This window comes from Theobroma cacao, chromosome 10 (genome assembly GCF_053813885.1).
Source record: "Theobroma cacao isolate CCN51 chromosome 10, ASM5381388v1, whole genome shotgun sequence".
In the NCBI taxonomy this organism is placed as follows: Eukaryota; Viridiplantae; Streptophyta; class Magnoliopsida; order Malvales; family Malvaceae; genus Theobroma; species Theobroma cacao.
The window spans coordinates 1,214,953-1,237,775 of NC_142648.1; the positions used below are offsets into that span (position 1 = coordinate 1,214,953).

Consider the following 22,823-nt stretch of genomic DNA (forward strand, 5'->3'; position numbering starts at 1 on the left):
TGACATCGAACGACATGGTTCAAGTCAAAGGACAAGATTAATGGGAGGAAATTTAATGCGATTTTTTTGACAAAAAACCTAACGTTTTGATCGAGTTGATAAAAAAGGGTAAGTATTAATGTGGATAAGTTCGACAAAATTCACTATATCTATTAAGTCAGAGATATTTTTAATATATAATATAAACGGTGTTTTTGTCTGATATCAATTTGATTTTCGATTGAAAACTTGTTTTTTTGTTTACGAGACTTTAAAATTATTTGTAATTATCTATCTATCTATATCCGAGATTTGCACTAATTAATTTAATATAAACAAAATATTTGTACCTTGAGGGTAATGGCAAGACTCTAGGGTTCACATGTGCAAAATTATTAAGATTAGCAACTTCATCTTTCACCATTGACAAGGAAACCGTTTTCCCTCATCCCGTGACTGTGCAAATTTACTTTGTTGCTGGAAAGGGGCAATGTCCCTATAACCAGATGATTTTTGCTGGCTATCACACCCTATAGCCAGACGTAGAGAGATCAAATGCCCTGACATCACCTCTGATGAGATTTTTATTTTCTGTGTTATCTAGCGAAATACAAAGATAGAAATACACTGATAGGAATGCGAAGAACATCTCATAAGATCTCCAGAACCGGAGACGAAAAAAGACTTCAAGTAGTAATCTCGAATGGCGACTGCCATAGTTGTTAAGAGTACAAGAAAATCAAGGCTACAAGAGCCACAGGACCAAAAAAGCTGTATCCCCAAAACATATAAGCTATTTTCAATATTATACAACTCGAGACCAAAAACAAAAAAAGAGAGTTGGAATATCTCAACTGCTTACTGAGCTAAAAGAGTGGAAATTTTGAAATCGAAATGTGGTCGAATCTCCAGCATCACCAAAGCCAGACATTCCGGCTATCGACAGCCTTCATAGAAGTAGATACTAAGGGCATTCGACCAAACTCGGCGACAAATTTGTTAACACATTGAGTTCTCCTATCACTATGACCTCCCAAGCTGCTAATTCCAGTTGAACCAATCTCAAATATTTTACCTACAATTGGTGCAGAAGAATTTATTTAACATTATTAGGATATTGAAGCCTAAAAGGAAATATAACATGCAAAGCTTGTTCACAATTTAGTAAGCAACAAGCGGTTTATCATTAAAATTTTGAATCATAGAATGAATTCAATTCAAACCAGTTTGAAGATTAAATTTCTCTCCCCAACGAATGAAGTACAAGTTAGTCAGAGACAACTAAGGATGCATAATAAGGTAGCCATATCATCGATTGACATCTAAAGTCTAACGGCTTTAACTTCAAGTATCTGGAAGAGAGCACCCAAGAAAAGCATCTTTTTGAGAGATCAAACAGAACGAACATCATCACTTGCATACAGTTTTAGCATCTCCCTCATAGGACTTCTGATGAGCAATCTAACAGGAATGAGCAATCATGGCATGTCTGTAGGTTCAAAAATATAGTCTAACAGACCGTAGTTCTTATTGGCAAACATCATGTTTGTAATGTTCTCCATTTTATCCATTCGCTATTTTGCTTCTTTAAGTAGAAGTAAACTATGACTTGTCTCATGTCAACTCTGTCACAGCTGGCTATCAGTTAATATCCAGTTTTTTAACAAGGATTGCTGCTTCCTTGATGCCTGATGATAAGTGTTAACTTTCTTTCCTATCCTTTTTTCAAAGATTTTCATATGCATGCCTCCAATCATTTTCACATACAGAACATGAATGACAAAAGAGAACGAAAAATATATAATATGTTGAAGACTCCTTTAGATTTACCTTTCACCCATATGGGAGGAGCACCTGTTGCATTTGCAACAAGAAATGACATTGCAATATCTTCACAATTCCTGGTGAATCCAGCACAGGAGTTAGTATATTAATAAAACATGTAACATGCATAAAATGATGAAAACATTTAAAAAGCCTGCAATGGTAGTAAATAAAGAGGGACCTGTTCCTGGTTATGTATTCTTTAATCGATGTGGGCATCTCATCAGTGTAAAGTTTGAGATACTTTTTGTGGAAGAAGGCAGCCTTTGAGAGGATCATACTATATGTACCAGTCCACCAAACAGACCACCATCCACCATATATGTAATTATCCTTGCCTTTCTGCATAGAGATGAACATATGAAGAAGGTCTTTTTTTACTAATTACCATGTTTTACCATCCAGGAGGCTTATGATTGTCAAATTCATGCCAAAAAAGAAAAAAGGTTTCATGCATAATCTATACTAGTTCCAGAATTCAATCCATCAGTTGATACCACAAGTTATAAATGGTCTTTTGTAAAGTCTATAATCCAAGTAAAAGTTTCAATGAATTCTAAGCTTCATTTATAATCTCATCCATAAGACATAACGATATCAAGATCCTGAAAAAGCTACAAGCTTCGCTTTTTTTGTAGTTATTATAGTTTTTCCTTCCATTTATGGCAATGTGTACTATCAACAAGGCTATCAACAATGGAATTCATATGACTTCATGCAGATCTAGAGACATGGAAATTAACTGAAATGGCAACTTCAAGACCCAACACATTGAGCCACTTCAGTCAATCAGAAGCATGAGGTTAGACTTTTAGTCAATGCTTAAATGTTAAGTTACAGGAAATTTATCTTCTAAGACAGAGAACAATGACAACAAATACGAAGCTTGACACCAGAAATAGGCATATTTCTAATTACATGTCTGAAGTCTGAAGTTTATGACCATGAAACTTAACAAAGGAAACTGATAACAAGAGTTTACAGCAAGGCTAACATCGCAATCAACAGAAAAAATTATTAAAACTAAGAATTTGCAGGACAGCTGCATACCTTTTCATCCACCCAATGCATACGGGGCACATATCCCACCATTGTATCTGGGGCACTTTGCCATACAGTGAAAGCAAATTCTACTGAAGAGCAAGGAAATATAACATCATCATCGATCGAAAAAACAGCATCCGTCTTCAAATCTCTAATTTCTTTAAATCTGTTGTTCAAGCTATCTTCCTTATTGATATCAAATACCAACTGAACTCGGTGACCATTTCCTGAGTTCAATTGTATAGCATGGTTAAGAAATCTTTTAAGAGAATCCGATGGAGGATCAGGCTCACTCCACACAAGATGAATAGACTCGAGCCTAGGACATGACGCATAGTGAGAAATGGACTTCTTCAAGAGATCATATCGTTTCCAAGTGTTCATTACAATCGCATATCTTCCCCTGTACAACAAAAATACACAATCCAGCAACGAACATCACCACTTTATCATCAAATTTCATTTGCATCAAACTGACTTAAGTAGATTTCAAATTTCTATTTGAATATCAATCATCTCTAGATATTTTTAGTAACATTTTTAAGCTCAAATTGATTTAATTTGAGATCCTAAATATTTTCTTTAAAAATTTTGAAGATGTTAACTTTCCTAAACATAGACCTTCTGGCAATATTCTAATTAATATCCAAACATAATGAACACTCAACAAAGTTTAAAGCTTTGGAATTTTTACTTGAATGCCAATCATTTCTCAATGTCTTAGTAGAATTTTTAGCTGAAAACTGGTTTAGTCTCAGATCCTAATTGTTCTTATGGTTTAAAAGTGTTAACTTCCATAAATAAAAATCTTTTAACGATGCTTTTATTAATTAACCAAACTATCTGCAAATCTAATCAGATTTTAATTACACTCCTAATTTAGATATTAAGTTTATTAAGTTTTCAAAAGAATCAAGCTTTATTTAACCTTGGAAAGCGCTCAACGAATTCTAATGGAAGATTCACTAATTTATCTAATCTACACTTAAAGGTGAAAGTTCAGAGGAGATTAGTTGCGAAACGTACCGTGAAGAAGAAGAGCTGTGGAGCGAATCAACGTCATCGGTCCATCTCATAAAGGAAGAACTGTCGCGATTACGGTTCGCGACCGCGAGTAGAGTTAACGCGACGCAACCGCAGAGAAGGATCCTGATCTTCACCGATCCGAGCGTCGAGATCCCAACTTGACGTAACTTGAAAACCGTTCGACGGTTAACCGGTAAGCTGCCTCTCATCACCCTCTCTCTCTCTCTGTCTCTCTCTCTCTCTCTCTCTCTCTTTTCCTTTTCTCTTATTAGAAGAAAGACAAAAAAATGGACTTACTCGGTCGGAACTCCAGACGTGTGACTCTGGAATGGAGCCCGAGTCACGAAACGGACCGTTTCATCCCGTTACTATATAATTGTTATATATATTTTTTCGGTTCCGGAGAGGTGATGTGAAGGTACGGTTCTCGCCGGGAGGACGACGGCAGGAGGAAATGATGGACTCTGGTGAAGTGCAGGGGGTTAAGGGAGTAGATGCCCCTAGATGGATTTAAGTGAACACGTGGAGGAAGACTATTGGCTGAAATCAGTGAAACTTACAAAGTTTTTATTCTTTTATTTATTTATTTATTTTGGTAAATTTTTTCTTCTTCTTTTTTTTTCATATTTTTTTTTATTTTAATTTGGTTTCATAAGTAAGAATAGTAATGGATTATTATGTTCTTTTCTATTTCGAGAAAAATTAAAGTCAAATTCAATTTTTTAAATAAAAAATACATGCCATTATTATTTAGTCAAATGATTTTATATACTTATTATTAAATAATAATATTCACACGATGCTAATTAAAAAAACTATAAATTATTATATAAAAAATCGAAATTGAAATAATGTAATTATAAACTTTTATAAAAATTGATTAGTTTATAACGAAGTGACGGTAAACGACAGTCACTTTTTAATTTTTAATTTTTTATTATTATACTATAAAATTTAAAATATATAATGTGATTATATTTTAACAATTTCTGGTGTCGGTCACGGTTAGCAGTGACTGTTGAGACAATTTATAAAAGTCATAAAAATTGACTTAATGGATTGGACCACTGAATGTAACGTAAAAGCATGCGCCAAGAAATTCTATACGTTTAAGAGAAGAAAAAATATTTTAAAATTGGTCAGGCAGAAGGTGGGACCAACTATGAACACCTGGAGGAGAGTTGCTTGCTTGGCAGAATTAATAAATTGCTGCTGCAGAAGACAACTTTGTTGATTTTGCTCTTTTTGGATGTGAAATTTTGTTCTAAACTTGGGCTTGGCAGATGGTTAAATCTGCTACTTCCAGGCCTTGTTTTTTGACCCATTTTAAGAGATATTGGGGCTGAAAGACTATGCCCAAAATCAAAATTGGGCTTAAAAATAAAAATCTTTCTTCACTTGACAAATAAATCTTTTAGAGTAAAAATGTAGACTCGTAACAAATGATATCCTCCTAGTAAAACATAACAGGATTGAGATTGGACCCAAATCAAGATGACTCCCTTTTCCTATTGTAGGTGAATGATAAAATGGGTCTTGAACCTAACAAACATGTCTAATCCTCATCGTTTAACTTGAAATTCTCATCTACAAAATTTAATTAGAAGTCATGATAGTTTTGATCTTCAAGTGATAGTACAATGCAATTACCAGTTAAATTGTTTAAACAAATTCAATGAACTTGTAATTTTCTGGTAATAATACTTCATTTGTTTAACATAGTTGGGCTCATAATTATTAGATGTGTCAATATGGGTTGTCCCAACCCAAGCACTTGTGGGTTAAGAAAATATGAAATAGGTCGGGTCAGCTCATTTTTTATATAGGCCATCAAAACCTCAGTCTAACTCACCTCTTGCTAGCCCATGGACTTGGTTGGGTTAGTCTATTTTTTTTCAAAAAAAATTATTTTTATAATTTTACCTAACAAATTTTCTATCAGTAAAATTGTTCTATGATTTTATTCATAAATTGAATAATAAAAACATGTTACAAAACCAAATATAAATAAACAAATAAATTACATAAATAAAGTTTAAATCTTTAACACAAACTATTATCCCATAAACATAAGTATATAATCAAGTAATAGAAACTTCAAGACTCATTTATATCCTCATCAATTCTCATCTTTAAGCAAAATATTTAAATCTTATTTAGACAGCAATGATATCTTAAGGTCTGAATCATTATCAATTTATCATCTAATATTTATTATCATAAAAGAAAAAGAGATAATAAGTTTTAATCTAAATTAAAATTATTAAATTGACAAGTAAAGATTAAAGATTTTGAAATATATAAAATAAGTAATATCATTGATAACTAAATTATTAATTTTATATAGTTAAATATATAAAATTATTAAATTTTTATTGGCTCATAGAGCTAGCTCACCCCAACTCACTGATTTGATGAATTGGCTCATTTAGACCCGATTTTAATATGAGTTTAAATTTTCAAACCCAACCCACCTCGTACTCAATAAAAAATGAACCGATTTAATGGGTCAGGTTCATTTTGATAGGTCTAATAATTGTTCTCACAAGACTTCAATGAAAAGGAAATATAGAAGACTTTGTACACCTTTTGATTACTAAATTTTGTGCTGGGATTAGGTCATCAGCAGCAATTTTGTGAGGCTACATATGATATGGGCAGACCAACAAATAAGCTGTGGCCTTAAATCAACAGGCGGTTTGGGGAGGTTTGAATAATCTTATTCTTATGCATATTTTAAACAAAATGTGAAAGTGACCATTATATACTTAGTTGTTAAATTTATGTATTGGGTATGAAATCATTACCCTTCTGGACACCTATGCCACCCCCAATATCTTTTTATATTTGGTTTATGTGTGGTTCATCTCTCTTACTATATGATTGTTTCTTTTCTTTTCTTTATTTTATTTTTGAATTTTTTGAAATAGTAGCACTTTTAATAGATTAATATAAATTACATTTGTTTTCAATTAAATACAAGTCTATAGCTGGTTGTCTAATGTATATATACATGTAACGATCATTAAATCAAATGATTGAACGTGAAAAGAAAGAATTTAGAAATTATGGTATTTGAGTATCCAATTTAACTAGTAAGGTAGATGAAGGAGATCTTTACATCTATTAATCATTGAGTCAAATTTTTAAATATGAAACAAATTTTAAAGATTACGGTATTTGAATGCCCAAGATAAATAAAGGGTTTTATTCTATAAGAATGGATGGAGCTATTTTGGAGAGGATTTGGATGCTTGGTTTGGGACAATCAGAAGAAGTTAAACTAAATGTAAGACACCATGGAGCTTCAACTTGAAGATTGACCACAACTTTTCTTCTTGTTGAAATCTCTCATAATGTTCCAGGATCGTGCAATGCAAGAGAGTGTACCCCCCCCCCCCCCCCCCCTCCCCCACCCCCTCCATGATTGTGCTGGAAATCAACCTTGGTGCTATTTTCTTTATGATGACAGCCCCAAAATGCTTGATCAAAACCTCCAAAAACATGCCCAAAGGCCCCACTTGCTACAAAATTTGAGCCTGGAATCACTCACCCTAAAGCTTGGCTGAGGGATATGGGGCCATTTGCATGTTTGCCAGACAAAAAATTATTTCCTAAATATATACATGATATGATGTCTTTAACCTAATGCTTTTGCCAGCACAAAATTAATGATAAAGCTGGAAAGATCCTGAATTGATTACAATGTTGTTACATTATAATTATTTTTTGTTATCCATACATCATAGGGGAGAATTAAATATAAAAGAGATTAGCCGACTGGTTTTTAATATAATCAAAATTCCTTGAGTCCATCATTATCTTCCAAAAATAACTTGCCTAGATGACAGTTTCTTTTCTGCATTTTCTTTGCACTTTTAGGGGATAATCATTGGTTCACATAAACCCAAGATTAGATTAAAGAAATGATCAATAATCTTGGAAGAAATACTAGAATACAGAAAAGGGTTATGAACTAACCACTTGCTTTCTCTATTCCTTCAAGCAAGGACAGAAAAGAAAAAACCTGCTGAGTACATGATGAAAATGAGAAGCTCTCCAAGCCTCTAACTCAGATGAGTGTAACTTAGTGGAAATGGAAGACTATCGCGCATATATATATATAACACAATGAAAATGACATAATTCAAAGCCCTAGAGCCTCTTGAAAGGCTTAGATGCTTGCCTATCAATATCAAAACAACAAATCTTAATCAGTTAATCCCCATTTAATAATCAATCAGTTCAGGAGAAACTTAATAAGTTCAAAAGTTTAAAATGAAATATTCAATAAGATCTTTTTTTATTGAAATTAAAAAAATTATTAAATTTTTATTCTTCTAGTTTTTTGATATGTAAAATTTTTATATTTTTTAAGTGGCTAATACAAAATCAACAATCAAAATTTTTAATTCAAATAAATCAACTATTATATAAAATAAAGACAATATAACAATATAATATAAATTTTAAATTAAAGTAAAAAAATCTATAAATATTAGAATAATATTACTTAATTGTTGAATGCTTATCACAAACCACAAATGAGGCTTACGGCTTTATGAAGATAATAACATAACAGACTTTTTATGTATTCTTTGGAGGAAAATTGAAGTTAAAAAAAGAAAGAAAAAAGAGCAAATGAGAAAAGAAAAATTCAAAAGCAAATATTATACATTGAAAAGGAAATAATTAGTTTTATATATATAAAAATAGTTGTTAAAAATCATTAAGTATGTTGATTGAAAATAAAAAAAATAAGTGAGAAAAATTTAATTATTAGAGATGATTAAATACATATGATCGTTAGTTGATTAGAAATAATATAGTATTTTAAAAAATTAAAAAGTAATTGAAAATTAAAATTTATTAAATACATAATTAAGAAAATAAAAAATAAATAATTTATTAATTATTAATTATTTTTATATTTTTTAACTTTTATATATTTTTAATATAATAAATTATATTACAAAATTATAAAACTTTCTCAAATTAAAAGCCTAAACCCAATGCTTGGGTGGCTTCATGAACCAGCTGCAGAAACTACTAGCACCCACCTGGAAAAAGAGAAAGAGAAATGACATTTTACTGCTAATCCTACTTAGGCCAGCTTAATTATCCTCTAATGATGTATGACTTTGGTGGAATAAACTCTATTCCAACGGTGCTGTGGATAGGTCTTAACATTGTGTAAAAAGCTTACGTGTTACTCCTTCACACCGCCCCATGTGGCGGAAATTTTGTAGCCATGCTTTCCAAGTACAAGACCGCGAGCTAAACGTGGTCTTTTAAGTTTTTTCAACACAGCTGAAAATTTGGTCCTTGGTTCACTGGAACTTGCTCGAAACAATAATGGCTACTACTTCAGGTCTCTGAGAGTTTGGATCCTATCCTTGTCAAGTTGTGCATTAATTGTCCTTAGAAAAGGACGTTTCTTCTTTTACCTGCATGCCCTGGTAACTGGTAAGTCTGCAGTCGAGAAGAAAAAGAACTACGATGCTGTTAAATTGACAGCAATTGAACTTATGTCGACGATTTTTAACAGCTCAACTAGCTTTAACCATCGGAAACTACACTGAACACTTGATAAATAATAATAATCAATCATTCCCTTGGCTTGACAAATAGTGGCAATGGGGCGGTGGGTGATGATCGTCAGCTCATATATTTATGTGGCCAAAATTGAGCCAACTAAGGTTGTCTGCAGCCCACCTCGTTGTCGTTTGTAGCAAAAACATTCCAATGAGTGTTCATGTGATTTTCCATTAAACCCCAAAGAAAATGCCAGAAAACGATTGGTCGGTCAGAAATAAGCATATAAATAAATAAATAAAATTTGATTATAATGATAGCTTAACCATTTCTCATCCAACTTGGCCTATAAAAGACACCCCACCAAGCTCGTACACCCCACTAACACAGAAAAACAGGCAGTCTTCTTTCTTGGCTTTTACAAGTTTTGGTTGCTAGAAGTCGGATAGTACAGAGCAAAGAAGAAGGAAAATGGAGGGCAAAGAAGAGGATGTTAGATTGGGAGCCAACAAGTTCTCAGAGAGGCAGCCGATTGGGACTGCAGCTCAGAGCCAAGATGAGGAGAAGGACTACACTGAACCACCACCGGCTCCACTTTTTGAGCCCGGAGAGTTGACCTCTTGGTCTTTTTACAGGGCTGGGATTGCAGAGTTCGTGGCTACTTTTCTCTTCTTGTATATCACCATTTTGACTGTCATGGGAGTTGTTAAGGAAACAACTAAGTGCCCAACTGTTGGGATTCAAGGGATAGCTTGGGCCTTTGGTGGCATGATCTTTGCTCTTGTTTACTGTACTGCTGGAATTTCAGGTATCTTTGATAACTCTCTTTCTCTCTCTCTCTCTCTCTCCTCTTGTTTTTCCTTTTGGGTTCTTTCTAAAACTGATAAAAAAATAAAAACTTTTCCTGAATACTGCAATCATTGGTGAATTTTGGTGATGGTGGTGGATAGGTGGTCACATCAACCCGGCGGTGACATTCGGACTGTTCTTGGCGAGGAAACTGTCCTTGACAAGGGCAATTTTCTACATGGTGATGCAGTGCTTGGGAGCCATCTGCGGTGCTGGTGTGGTGAAGGGATTCATGGGGAAGCGAAGGTACGGTGCTTTGAATGGTGGAGCCAACTTCGTCGCACATGGCTACACCAAGGGAGATGGCCTCGGCGCTGAGATTATCGGTACCTTTGTCCTTGTTTACACCGTCTTCTCAGCCACTGATGCCAAGCGCAGTGCCAGAGACTCTCACGTCCCCGTAAGTATTCTCCCTCTCGCTTCCCAACAATCATGTTCTTACAAATACATACATGTTCACATGCATACTTGCGCGTCAATCATCAAATTGATCATTAAATTTTGAATAAATTAGATTGACTATGTGTTAGAATCGGAAGATTAAGTTTTGGATATGGTTATTAAACGGGATGAACTGTGTTTTGCTAGATCTTGGCACCCTTGCCAATTGGGTTCGCAGTGTTCTTGGTGCACTTGGCCACCATCCCAATCACAGGAACTGGCATCAACCCAGCTCGCAGTCTTGGTGCAGCCATAATTTTCAACAAGGAAAGGGGCTGGAATGACCATGTAAGCCTCTTTAAGTTTCCTCACTTTTCACTATTTTTTTTTCTACCCTTGCTCACTATGGCTTGATGCTTATCTACTTTTGCTTTGGTCTGTGGTATGCAGTGGATTTTCTGGGTGGGTCCATTCATTGGGGCAACACTGGCAGCTCTCTACCACCAAGTTGTGATCAGAGCCATGCCTTTCAAATCAAAGTGATCAAACCAACGGTCATGATTGTGATTATCATATTTGTGGCCCTTCCTGTTATAATCTCAAGATAAAAAAACAAAAAAAAAGGACAAATCCCACCCACCTTTTCAGTTTGTTTCCATCTTTCTTTTGTTTGCATGCCTGTGTATCTGTATGTAAGAAAATGTAATATGCTTCAAGGGGAACCTTCTTTCCTTTTACCCTTTTCTTCTTTTTTTTGGGTTTAAGGAAGGGTGGTTGCCGCTGATGGCTGATGGTCCCATCTCAGAGTAAGTGGGCATTTGTATTTGTATGTCTGTGATTTGTGAAATGTCATTTTCATAATAGCACCGACGAATACCTACCCCATGGCTTCCGTGTGGTAAATTATGACATTGGCCTGGGGCTGATTTGTCTCTTTCTGATATTAAATAACTTCGGTGGTGATGAGGTTTGATACTGATATCATAACCATCAAGATAAGGAAGCAGGTTCTAGCAGAACATATAAAACTAAAAACAGTCACTAATTCCTACGGTGTTTGTCATCAATTGTCATATATTAATGAATCTTATCACTTCACAAGTGAATACAATATTTTGGATAAGATGGTCTGAGGTATTGCAGTTAAAATTATTGTAGCAGGAATGATATGCCTGCAGCCCTTTTGGTTATGGTAGATTTCTGCAGTGATGGTCACAAAACTAGATACACTTAGCAGAGAGAGCTTCATATCTTAAACCCTTTTTTTTTTTTCTTCTCTTTTCAGTTTTTGCATATGCTTCTACTGAATCTTTTTGCCCTCCTGTTGCAACGAGCAAAGCATATGCCAGAGTTTGGTTTTAGGTACTGCTAGGCACAAAACTGGGTGCTGCCTAAGCAGATTGGCCCAAGTCTCAACAGTTGCCACTTGGCTAGGAGCTATTGTTTTCTATGGTTTGTCTTTATAGTCTAATTTACAACTCATTTTGAATAATAATAACCACTCAAAAATAACTTAAAAGAGAAGGATACCAGTGCCTATGTGATAGCTGTGCCTATCATAGCTGTGCCTAATCAAAAGATGTAGATTAGGTTGCTGACATATACTGCAATATTAAAGGTCATCAGTTTGAACTTTTTGCCAATTAATCTTTTCTTTATTTTTTAATCCCATTGCCTTAGGTCAGAACTCTTTCTTTTTCAGCGCAACAACAATTCTGACACCCTTGGTTGATTGTTTACCCTGCTTGAAATCCTCAACTAGAGCTTGTCACACAGCTTGTCAGTTGCATCTTCTCCAAACTGCTAAGAAACCATGGAGTCTGTCAAGTCTCTGATGCTTTGAGCTTGTGACTCTGGGCCAGGCCACACATTTTGATCTCCAATCTCTGTTGCAGTTGTGTCTATAAATTCAGTTGTCAAAGACCCCTCTTATCCACCAAAGATTGAAAAATTCTAATTCCTATTCATCAATGAGTCCCTGTGGACCAACAATGAATACAGTCTTAATTAAGTAAAGAATCAAAAGTTGACTAATTTAACTCATAAACTTTTCCTTTTCATTTAATGAAGATGTGGGGTTCTTTTAATAGGAGGCAGTAAGTTGGGTATCTCTAGTTAGGAACTTAACCATTAAATGAAGAAATAGGTGATGGGGTTTCACCTGTGTGAAAACCATTTAGGATAAGGCCTCTGCTAGAAATTCTCATGTGTAGAACCATGCGGGGATCTGCACATTACCGTCCTTGAATTATCAAGACAGTACCGCAGGCAGGTAGCAGCTCCGGCTTCTTTTCTCCTTTGCTCATGAAGAGCATTTCCTTCTCCTCCATTGACATTTTTCTTTACTGGAATCTGAATAATGATTTATATTCCAGGAATTGTTCAAATGTTGAAATAGTTGAAGGATTTCATTATTATAAATTCCTTTACAAAACTACCAGCCTTGCGGTAGTGAGCAAGTAACACAAAACAGGGGACAAGAAACCCCTATAAAAGCTGTTACCTGTGAAAGAAAAAAGAACCCAGAGCAATAAATCCCAGGTTGCTAATGGGATCAACCTCCTAAAACATTACAAAGACTCCCATTGGAAACAAAGGGGACAAGGAGTCAAATAGACTCATCCCAGCACAACCAAGTTACAATATTCTGTACAAAAACAAAATGACCAGCGGCAGCCTTAACACTCAAAATCACGCAGTTACCAAGCTTCAAGTGCAACAAAAAAATCCCAGAAAAAACAAAGCAAGAACACACCAAAGACTTAAGTCAAGACCAATTCTGGGTGTCGAGCCATTCCCATACCAAGAATCGAGAAGCTACAACAGCAGCAGACCAACCACTCAAACTGCAACAACAAAAAGATGACCTCCAAGCTCACACACAAGTACCAGAAACTGCCTGCACCACAACCACATTGAAGAACAAGCAACAATGTACCAACTCCACGAACAGGCAAAAGAAAGCTTGGAACAACCCAGCAACAGCAATAATATAGACGTACGAAGCTTTAAACAGCACTAAGAACCTTAGACATTGCCGCATTGCCATAGAGAATTAGACTTGAACATTGACAGAACAGGAGGAAAGGGCAAGACCAGAAAGGGCTTGGAACACACAACCAAACATAAAAATCAGACTCCAAGAACACCCAGCAGCAATAATAGCAACAAAATCAGCAGCAAAAACACTGTCGGAACACATGAAACATTCATCAAGCACCTTGAAAACCAACATAGTGATCATGGAAACAGGCACCATCCATCCATTCTGAAAATCAGAAACCAAACCTCCATAATGGCACTCTTTCTTCCAGTCAAAGAAATGGCCATTCTTTCTACTTGAAAGCAGCCACATATCAGCATACATAGAGAGTCTAAGGCTCTTTAAACCAGGAACTTATGTCATGACCAATCTTGGTTGACCGGCACCCGAGCATTTGGCTCATTGGTTGATGCATTATCCCTGTCTAAAGAGCAGGTTCGAATCCCCCCTCCCCCAATTATATAAAAAAAAAAAAATCTTGGTTGACCGAAGATAGATACACAAATCAAATGCAATTGAGTATCATAAGGGCACTTCCAATTTGTTTCGGGCACCTGCAACATAAAGAAACTGGTAGTAGGCCATATCAAAGTGGTCCAAAGGCTCTTTTCTCCAAACTCAACCTCATGGCTCAAAAGTGAAGGGTTCCTCTGTCTGCACTAGTCTTGATCTTCTTTTCATGGAGTGTAGTTCCATGTATACAAGAGTATATATAAGCGAACAAATCAACTTGCTAATAATGAATCTTTTTATTGAAATTAGTTATAAAATCTTAAGTTCTTTACCATAATCTAGCATAGTTCCTAAAGGGGTCTAAGATAATGTCATTCTAGCATTTTTTTTCTTCATTGCTACTAGAAAATGAACGGATTATTACATCTGTAATCAAAATGGTTAGGCATTGCATTACCCTTTTCTGATATAATGGAAAATCCGAAATCATATCGGGAAAGGAAGGTAATGCACCTTCATAAGGATTTCCAGTAGTAACACCACTGCAAAGACAACTTAATAATCATAACTGTGACTGATATAAAATATAAACTAGCTAAGCAGACATTTCTTCTCGATTCCTTAGCAAATTAATTAATAATAATACTCTTTACATATGTTCATCACCTTGATTCTTTTGCTACATTGTTTTCTTCAATGTTTCCTGAATGATGATACATTTAGCTGAGGTGGGATTCTTTCTTTTTCAATTCAAGAACAATACTAACTCCCCTGGTTGATTGTTTTTCCTGCTTGCAATCCTCTACTAGAATATCTTTTACCTTATCATATAGCTTGTCCATTACCTCTTCTCCAAACTGGTGAGAAATCATGGGCTCTGTGAAGGATCTCAAGTTTTTAGCTCCATTTTCCGGTCCCGTCCATATACCTTCAAGTTCAACTTCAATTGTGTCTACAAACTCAGTTAAGAAAGAACCCTCCTTGTTCACTAAATCCCGAACTTCTTCCTGGGAGGGAATATAGTATGGTACATTGAAGGAGTTTAGTTTCTCTTCATCAATCAGTCCCTGATGACCAAGAAAGAAAACAAAACTTAAGTAAATGGCCAGAAGGTGCTGACTGGTTTTATCAACTTGGTAAGGAGCTGATGATTGAAGAACAGGAGAGAGAAGTGCCAGATACTGGGTTGAAGAACAGCTTAAGAGTTCAGGAAAGAAGAGAGCACGTGTAAATAGTAGCTAGTTAGTTAAGTTGGCTTTTTTACTTCTAGTTGGTTAGCTGATATAACAGAGTACAAATACTCTCGTGTACAGTCTTTTTTTATCTTAATGAAAAGCTTGAAGCTTCCACAAAACTCCTCTAATTCATCTTCATTTTCAGTCTTAACAGGTTTTGCACTTGAGTACTCAGGAGTAAGTGTTGTACATTTGCTAATGGTTAATATAAACATGGAAAACAAAAGGGAAAAAGTGGAAAATTTTGGCACTTCTTTCATCACCTGTGAAACCTGGTAGGAGATGGCATCAGCTAGAACTTCCCATGTGTAGCAGCTCTCTCTGGTTGTGGGATCTGCGGATTTCCTTCCATGAATTATCAAGACCATGCGGCCATCAGGTACCAGCTCGGGAGATCGACATCTCAAGAATGAAAGGAAGTCTTCCTGAAACTGAGAAAGGTATGCCTTCCACACTGCAGGAGGACTGGTTTTCGATATGTAGATCTTCCCTTTGTTTGGTGGTGATAACCCTCCTTCACTTGTCATTTTGGGTACCTTTTGAAGTAAATCAATGCAAGTTTGATGAACTATGCCATTGAAGACATGTAGTGATTGAATCCCCGAAGTTTTGGTATTGAAAAAATGTTTGTTGAATCAAAATTGCATACATAAAAGTACAAGAATTAAAATTATTCACCTTAGAGAGCCATTGTACACCATAAGAGGAATGGATGAGATGCATGGAGTTCTGAGGGAAAAGCCGGCCGTGAAAGGAACCAGGGGCACCCATAGCAAAGCATGAAACATTCTTATATTTATCTTGAATGACAGATAACCCTTTGAACAGTGTGTTGAAATCATTCCCTACTAAATCATTCAAGTAGAACTGGATTTCTGGCATCTGCCAGTTCAATTCACTGCATTTGTCCCTTGTGCTCTCTATCACTGTTGACATCACAGTGAAAGTGTTTGGACCTGAAGAACACCCCAAGTCAGCCACGTTTAGGACTTGGTATGAGCAAGAATTCCTCCCTGTGAAGAGAGATTGAGCTGCCCTGTAAACTACTGGCTGGGTTACAGCTGCCACTTTTTGCTGCATTCAGAGACAATTGAACCTGGTTAAAATCAAGCAAAAACAATAATAGAAGAGAGGGTAGAGATCAGATCAAGAACCGTGTATCCTGAAGTCTTAACATAGCTATTTTCTCCATCTCCTTTGTTCATGAAGAGCATTTCCTTCACCTCCATTGATAATTTTCTTTTCTCTGTTCTGAAGCATGTAACTTGCTTTGTGTGGATAAATTCTACCCATATCTAGGGTTATATTAAAGATAATTGCTTGGATTAGTGGGTTCCACTTCCCAAGATAAGAAACATGTGCTTAATTATTTTGCATAAAAGTTTTTGGTTTTTCTTTTAAAAGTCAAGAAGGCCATGAAAGGCTAACCTAAAGCATCTAGTTATAGGTGGTTTGCCCAATTAGGCATCAAATGCCACAAAATTAAGGAACCAATAAACGGAACTCGGCTTGAGCCCAATTCATTTTTGTGCAGGCCAATTTACGGCAAGCATATGCCACAAAATTATATAGTTTTAGGTTCTGTTATATCACAACACAAATCTCTACCAAACCCAATTTTCCCAACAAGTAATTTCAATTTATTTCTAAAAAATAGATAATTAATATATATATATATATATATATACATAAATAAAATGCCACTTGGCATCTTAGTATAAAGAAAACAAAGTTTCAAAATAGTTTCATGTCATAGCTCTGCCTAACCCAAAGACTTAGACAAGGTCAGCTGACATTTCTCTTTATTCCTCATATCAAATTCATACGATTATTTATGCCATTGGTTCTGATTCTTTGGCCAAATTCTTTCCTGAATGACCCAGATATTAAGTTCAGATCAGAGTTCTTTCTTTTTCAGCACAATAGCAATGCTAACGTTCTTGGTTGCTTCTTTTCCACGCTTGTAATCCTCCACCAGAATCTGTGTGGCCCTGTCGTATAGCTTGTCCATCAGCTGTTCCCCGAACTGGTGTGACAAAAGGGGCTCCGTCAAGCATCTGTGGCCTTTAATTCTTGAGTCTGGGCTCGACCAATATCCAGTGCAATTGTGTCAATGAACTCGGTTGTCAAATAACCTTCCTTGTCTACCAAGCACTGAACTTCGTTTTGGGAGGGATTGTAGTAGGGTACATTGAAGGAATCTAATTTTCCTTCATCAATCAGTCCCTACAAAATGGACCAACAATGAGAACAAACAAGCTGAATTGAGTAAACAACGATAAGCTTAATGGATCATATGGCATGAGTTTAATGAGATAGACACACTTCGAGTTGCTCTTGGAGGAGTGATTTTTTAGCATTCTCTACGGGAAAAGATTTCTTTTGCAGACATGCTAGCTAATAATGGTGTGGAGTGTGAGACTATGTTCTTAGCTTGGTGGTAGCTTTGTCATTAGTTCTCTTTTTCATATATGTTTCGTTGTTCTATTATAGCTTAGCCTATTAAATGTGATTTCATGCCCATACTTATAATATATTGTTTTGCGACCCCCCTTGACAGTGTGATGGACATGTATATAGCTAATCTGTCACCATCTCTCGCTATTTCACTCCCATGGGCAAAAGCAACTTTCTAAGTCCTGGCCAAATGGTTGCTAGCGCGACAAGCCAATCCTTTCTAATTTCAGCAATCTCTGAACCAATCTCTGACTGAACTCGTCACTCAGATTGTACAATATTTCCTCTCCAGGATAATGTGAGCTCATGTACGTACTCTTTTCAAGCACCTGATACTCCTGATAGCCATATCTCCTCCTGTGAACCGCCAGATCCTTCTCTCCAATCTCTATAATTACAAACAGATGGCCAAAAAAGGAAAAGAAAGAAAACCCCATGAAAAAGTTCTTTTACTGTCACTGAATATCATGTGGAGGTTATGGTTACATCATTGCACAAACAAAGGAACAAAACCCACCAACCATACAGAATCACATGCATTTCAAAGTTCCAAAAAGGAGCCAAACTTGTCAGCTGCGTACGTGGCGGTTCCGTCTCTAGGAGCGAAGGAGCACCGACAAAGACGAAAAGTAGTTCATCATCTTTGCTGCATTCACACAAAAAGTTGAAACCCCACTCTGATTCCTTCAACATATTTCTTTTGTTTAATTTCTACATAGTTCCACTTGCTCATGTTGTGAAGGTTTCAATTTATTTGCAGAAAATAGATAATTACATATATATATATATATACTTAAAAATAAAGCCTCTTGGCATCTTATTATCAAGAAAACTAAGTCTCAAGATACATTCATGTCATACTATTATTTATCCCATTACTTTTTATTCTTTTCTGCAATGTAATTTCCTGGATCACCCAGAAATTAAGTCCAAGTCTGATTTGTTTTCTTTTTCAGCACAACAACAATGCTGATGTTCTTGGTTGCTTCTTTTCCCTGCTTGTAATCTTCAGCTAGAATCTCTTCGGCCTTATCAAATAGCTTATCCATCACTTCTTCTCCGAACTGGTGAGACAAAATGGGCTCTGAAAAGCATCTGTAGCCTTTAATTCTTAATCCTGGGTCGGACCATGCATTCTTACCTCCAATCTCCAGCACAACCGTGTCACTAAACTCAGTTGTGAAGGAACCTTCCTTGTCTATCACACGCTCAACTTCTTCTTGAGAGGGATTGTAGTAGGGTACATTGAAGGAGTCTAATTTCTCTTCATCAATCAATCCCTATATGTATGGACCAAAACTGAGATCAAAATTAAGTAAATATAATAATCATGAAGGTTAATTACATTTTTCCTTTCCGAATTACATTTCATTAAGTAGATTATATATTGGACGTGTTCTTATTAATTAGTACTTTTTTTATCACAATATTTATTTAATTAATAAGATTAATTTTAATTAAAAATTATTTAACAAAAATAAAATCAAATATCTAATCACGAAATTTTAAATTTCAAATACTAAATTGAATATCATTGTTCAGATACCAAATGTGTAGTTAATCCTAATCACAATATTTCACCCCCTTTTGAGACTTAATTATATATATCTCTGCAATTATAATGAAAGAACTTAATTAGCCATAGATTAGGTGAAAATTTTGGTATTTCACCTCTGAAACCAAGTAGGATAAGGCCTCAGCTAGAAGATCCCAAAGGTAGCAGATGTCTTTCTCTGTGGGATCTGCAGATTGCCGTCCATTAAGAATCAAGACCATACGGCCGTCAGGTGCCAGCTCTGGAGATCGGAATCTCAAGACTGAAGAGAAGTCTTCTTCAAACTGGGAAAGATATCCCTCTCTTACAGCAGGAGGGCTGGTTTTAGACATGTAGATCTTCCCCTTGTTCAATGGTAACCCTGCTTCGCTTGTGATTTTTGGTGCCTTGGAAAGTCGTCCGAAGTCAATCATACAAGGTTGATGTATTATGCGAAAAGTATACTAATAAATTAAAGAAAAAATGACACACCTTGGAGAGCCAGTGTACGCTGTAACAGGAATGCACAAGATGCATGGAGTTTCGAGGGAAAAGCCGGCCATGGAAGGAACCAGGAGCACCCATAGCAAACCATGAAACATTCTTATATTTCTCTTGAACGACGGATAACCCTTTGAACAGTGTGTTGAAATCGTTGCCGGCTAAATCATTCAAGTGAAACTGGATTTCTGGCATTTCGCATCCCAGTTCACCGCATTTTTCCACGATGCTCTCTATCACTATTGACATGGATTCAAGAGGTTGGGGACCTAAAGCACACCCCAGGTCAGCCACGTTAACAACTTGAAGTGGGGTTGAATGAGTTCCTGTGAAGAGAGATTGAACTGCCTTCTGCACTATCGGCTGGGTTTTGGCTATCACTTTTAGCTGCATTGAAGCAAAGTTTGTAAAATGATTAATAAACAAGTAAAGAGAGAGTGAGAGAGAGAGATAGAGAGGGGTAGGATCATGTGGAGACCGACCGTCAATCCTGCACTCTTGACATAGCTGTTTTCTCCATCTCCTTTGTTCATGAACACTATATCCTTCACCTTCATTGCCATTTTTTTTTTCTCTGTTGGAATCTGAAGTAACTGTATTTCTTTGGAATTCTCCCAAGCACTTGAAAACTATCTTGCTTTGTGTGGTTTATATAATTACTAGCACAAAGCAACTCGCCATTGCTTTTGCTGGTCTCTGTATTGATTATATATGTGATATCCTGACACTGGCACGCTTTTTAATATTGCTAGGTACATTTCTCTTTTTCAATCGTCCTAGCTTATTATCATGTACAACAATTCCACCACGTGGGCTTAATATCATCATGCCAAATAATTGAACGGTGGACGGCACTAATCTGCGACACGAATCTTCATCCTATCACGTATTCAGCCTTATTTAGTTACAGGGATAACATACTTTATTTTGTTCCTCTGTCTGCAAATCTAAATTGATTGTGTAATATCCTGACATCTTGCAATAGGTGAAGACATTTTTTTCAATCCTCCCAGCTCATCCGAAACGGTTCCCAAAGAAAAAGATGGGACAACGCATTCCAAAACAGGAAAGATGATATTAAGCCCACGATCTGGAATTGTTTTGCATGATGAGCTGGGAGGATTGAAAAAAATAACATTAAAAATCACGATTGAAACCGACACCATTTACAAAGAGAAAGATGGAAGCATGAAAAAAATGAGTGATGGGCTGAAGAGTTTTTAATTTTATTATTATTATTTTATTAATATTGTTTAATTTACTTTTTATTTAGTTACAGAATAACACATTTTACTCTACAGGCATCAAGTAAACACTTGGTTAAAATTTATATATGGGACAATAAAGGAGGGGGCAGGAGATTTTTGTCCTGCTTTGTACTCCTACTTGTTGGATATTTTCAAATAAAAAAATATATATGATTTCATATCTTAATAAAAAAAATTATGACTGTTGAAAATTAAATTAAAAGAAGGGTTGTGTTTGTTGAAAATAAATAAATAAAATTAAAAAAGAAAAAGAAAAAGAGTTACGTCTGTTGAAAAAGACCAACAAGAAGTAACTCTTTGAAACAGACACAAACAGTGTCTGTTGAGAACAGACATTTATGCCTATAAAAGAAACTCCCTTTATCCAAGAGAACATACATCAGAAAAACAAAAAACTTTCCTTCCTTTCTCAAATTTCTCAAGTTTTCTTCTATACTATTTTCCTGCAGAAAAATATTATAGAAGTTTGATAATCTTGTTATATTCCGGTGAGTGCTTAGTGGATTGATTTCGTCAGTGCAAAACGCCGTCAATCATTGGGCTTCATTGTATCTTCAAGGTTTATACGTCGAAAACTCTTTTGCACACTACAAGTGGGGGCAAATAAAACCTTAAGGACAGTGACATTGATACACGCCTTGAAGTCAATTTTTAAGTTTTCAGTTTGGTGTTCTAACAATCTTAAGGTTTTATTTCTGTTCCAACAATGGCTGCTGCAAGTGGAACACTAAGAGAATTGGCTTCTGACTTTGTAAAATTGGACCGGTTTGATGGTGGCAACTTTCTAAGATGGCAAAAGAAGATGCATTTTCTACTATCAATCTTGAAAGTTGTCTATGTTTTGACCACACCTAGACCAGAAGAAGAAGAAAATGAGTCTATTGCTGCAACGAGAGAAAGGCAAAAATGGAAAAATGTCGATTATATGTGCAAGGTTCACATCTTGAATGGTTTGGCTGATGGCTTATTTGACACATACCAGAATGAGGCTACTGCAAAAGAATTATGGGACAAACTGGAAGCCATGTACATGACAAAAGATGCAACAAGTAAGAAATTTCTAGTTAGTCGCTTTATTAATTATCACATGGTTGATGGGCGTTCTGTTATAGAACAACTACGAGAAATTGAAAGAATGTTTAATCAGTTTAAACAATATAAAATGAAAATGGATGAAACTATAATTGTATCCTCTATTATAGACAAACTTCCTCCATCATGGAAAGACTTTAAAAGAAGTCTAAAACACAAAAAGGAAGAAATAACTCTTGAGGCTTTGGCAAATCATCTTCGAATTGAAGAGGAATACAGGAAACAAGAACAAGTTGTTGTTTTTGGTGAAGCCAAAGTACATGTTGTAGAGGAAGGACAGACCACTAAACCTGCTAAAAAGAAGTTCAAGTAGATTGCTAATGGTCCGAAATTCTAAAGACAAAATAAAAGCACATGTTTCTATTATGGAAAACCAGGACATTTCAAGAATGGATGTCGATTATTGAAGAAGAAAAATAATTCTTCAAAAAGAATAGCTTTTGAAAATTTTATAACTATGATTTTTGAAATCAATGTGCTTGAAGAAAATGATGCCTGGTAGGTTGATTCTGGAGCAACAAAACATGTGTGCAATGATAAGAGTCTTTTCAAGAATTTCGTACCAAGTGAGTGTGAAAATTTCCTATAAATGGGAAATTCTT

General features: G+C 35.7%; 4 protein-coding genes across 4 annotated transcripts; 1 reads left to right on the top strand and 3 right to left on the bottom strand.

Moving 5' to 3' along the window:
- Positions 1-607: 607 nt before the first annotated feature.
- On the bottom strand, positions 608-4,365 carry EPC1 (Nucleotide-diphospho-sugar transferases superfamily protein). Its single transcript, XM_007008993.3, has 5 exons — positions 3,874-4,365; positions 2,854-3,250; positions 1,985-2,145; positions 1,810-1,880; positions 608-1,054 (listed from the first exon to the last, which is right to left on the bottom strand). Exons 1-5 carry the CDS (start codon positions 4,080-4,082, stop codon positions 894-896), a joined length of 999 nt encoding a protein of 332 aa, XP_007009055.2. The 5' UTR covers positions 4,083-4,365; the 3' UTR covers positions 608-893.
- A 5,401-nt stretch (positions 4,366-9,766) lies between these two features.
- On the top strand, positions 9,767-11,508 carry LOC18585919 (putative aquaporin PIP-type 7a). The gene is made up of 4 exons (XM_007008997.3): positions 9,767-10,216; positions 10,359-10,657; positions 10,846-10,986; positions 11,089-11,508. The coding sequence occupies exons 1-4, from the start codon at positions 9,880-9,882 to the stop codon at positions 11,179-11,181; spliced, it is 870 nt and encodes a 289-aa protein (XP_007009059.1). The 5' UTR covers positions 9,767-9,879; the 3' UTR covers positions 11,182-11,508.
- Positions 11,509-14,740: 3,232 nt separating this feature from the next.
- Positions 14,741-16,645, bottom strand: LOC18585922 (caffeine synthase 1). Its single transcript, NM_001404990.1, is given in 4 exon segments — positions 14,741-15,201; positions 15,633-15,905; positions 16,048-16,443; positions 16,524-16,645. Coding segments are annotated over 4 exon segments (1,092 nt in total). The 5' UTR covers positions 16,599-16,645; the 3' UTR covers positions 14,741-14,853.
- Positions 16,646-18,262: 1,617 nt separating this feature from the next.
- Positions 18,263-20,542, bottom strand: LOC18585924 (putative 7-methylxanthine methyltransferase 2). The gene is made up of 4 exons (XM_088802743.1): positions 20,344-20,542; positions 19,853-20,248; positions 19,498-19,767; positions 18,263-19,106 (listed from the first exon to the last, which is right to left on the bottom strand). Exons 1-4 carry the CDS (start codon positions 20,422-20,424, stop codon positions 18,750-18,752), a joined length of 1,104 nt encoding a protein of 367 aa, XP_088658869.1. The 5' UTR covers positions 20,425-20,542; the 3' UTR covers positions 18,263-18,749.
- Between the last annotated feature and the right edge of the window lie 2,281 nt (positions 20,543-22,823).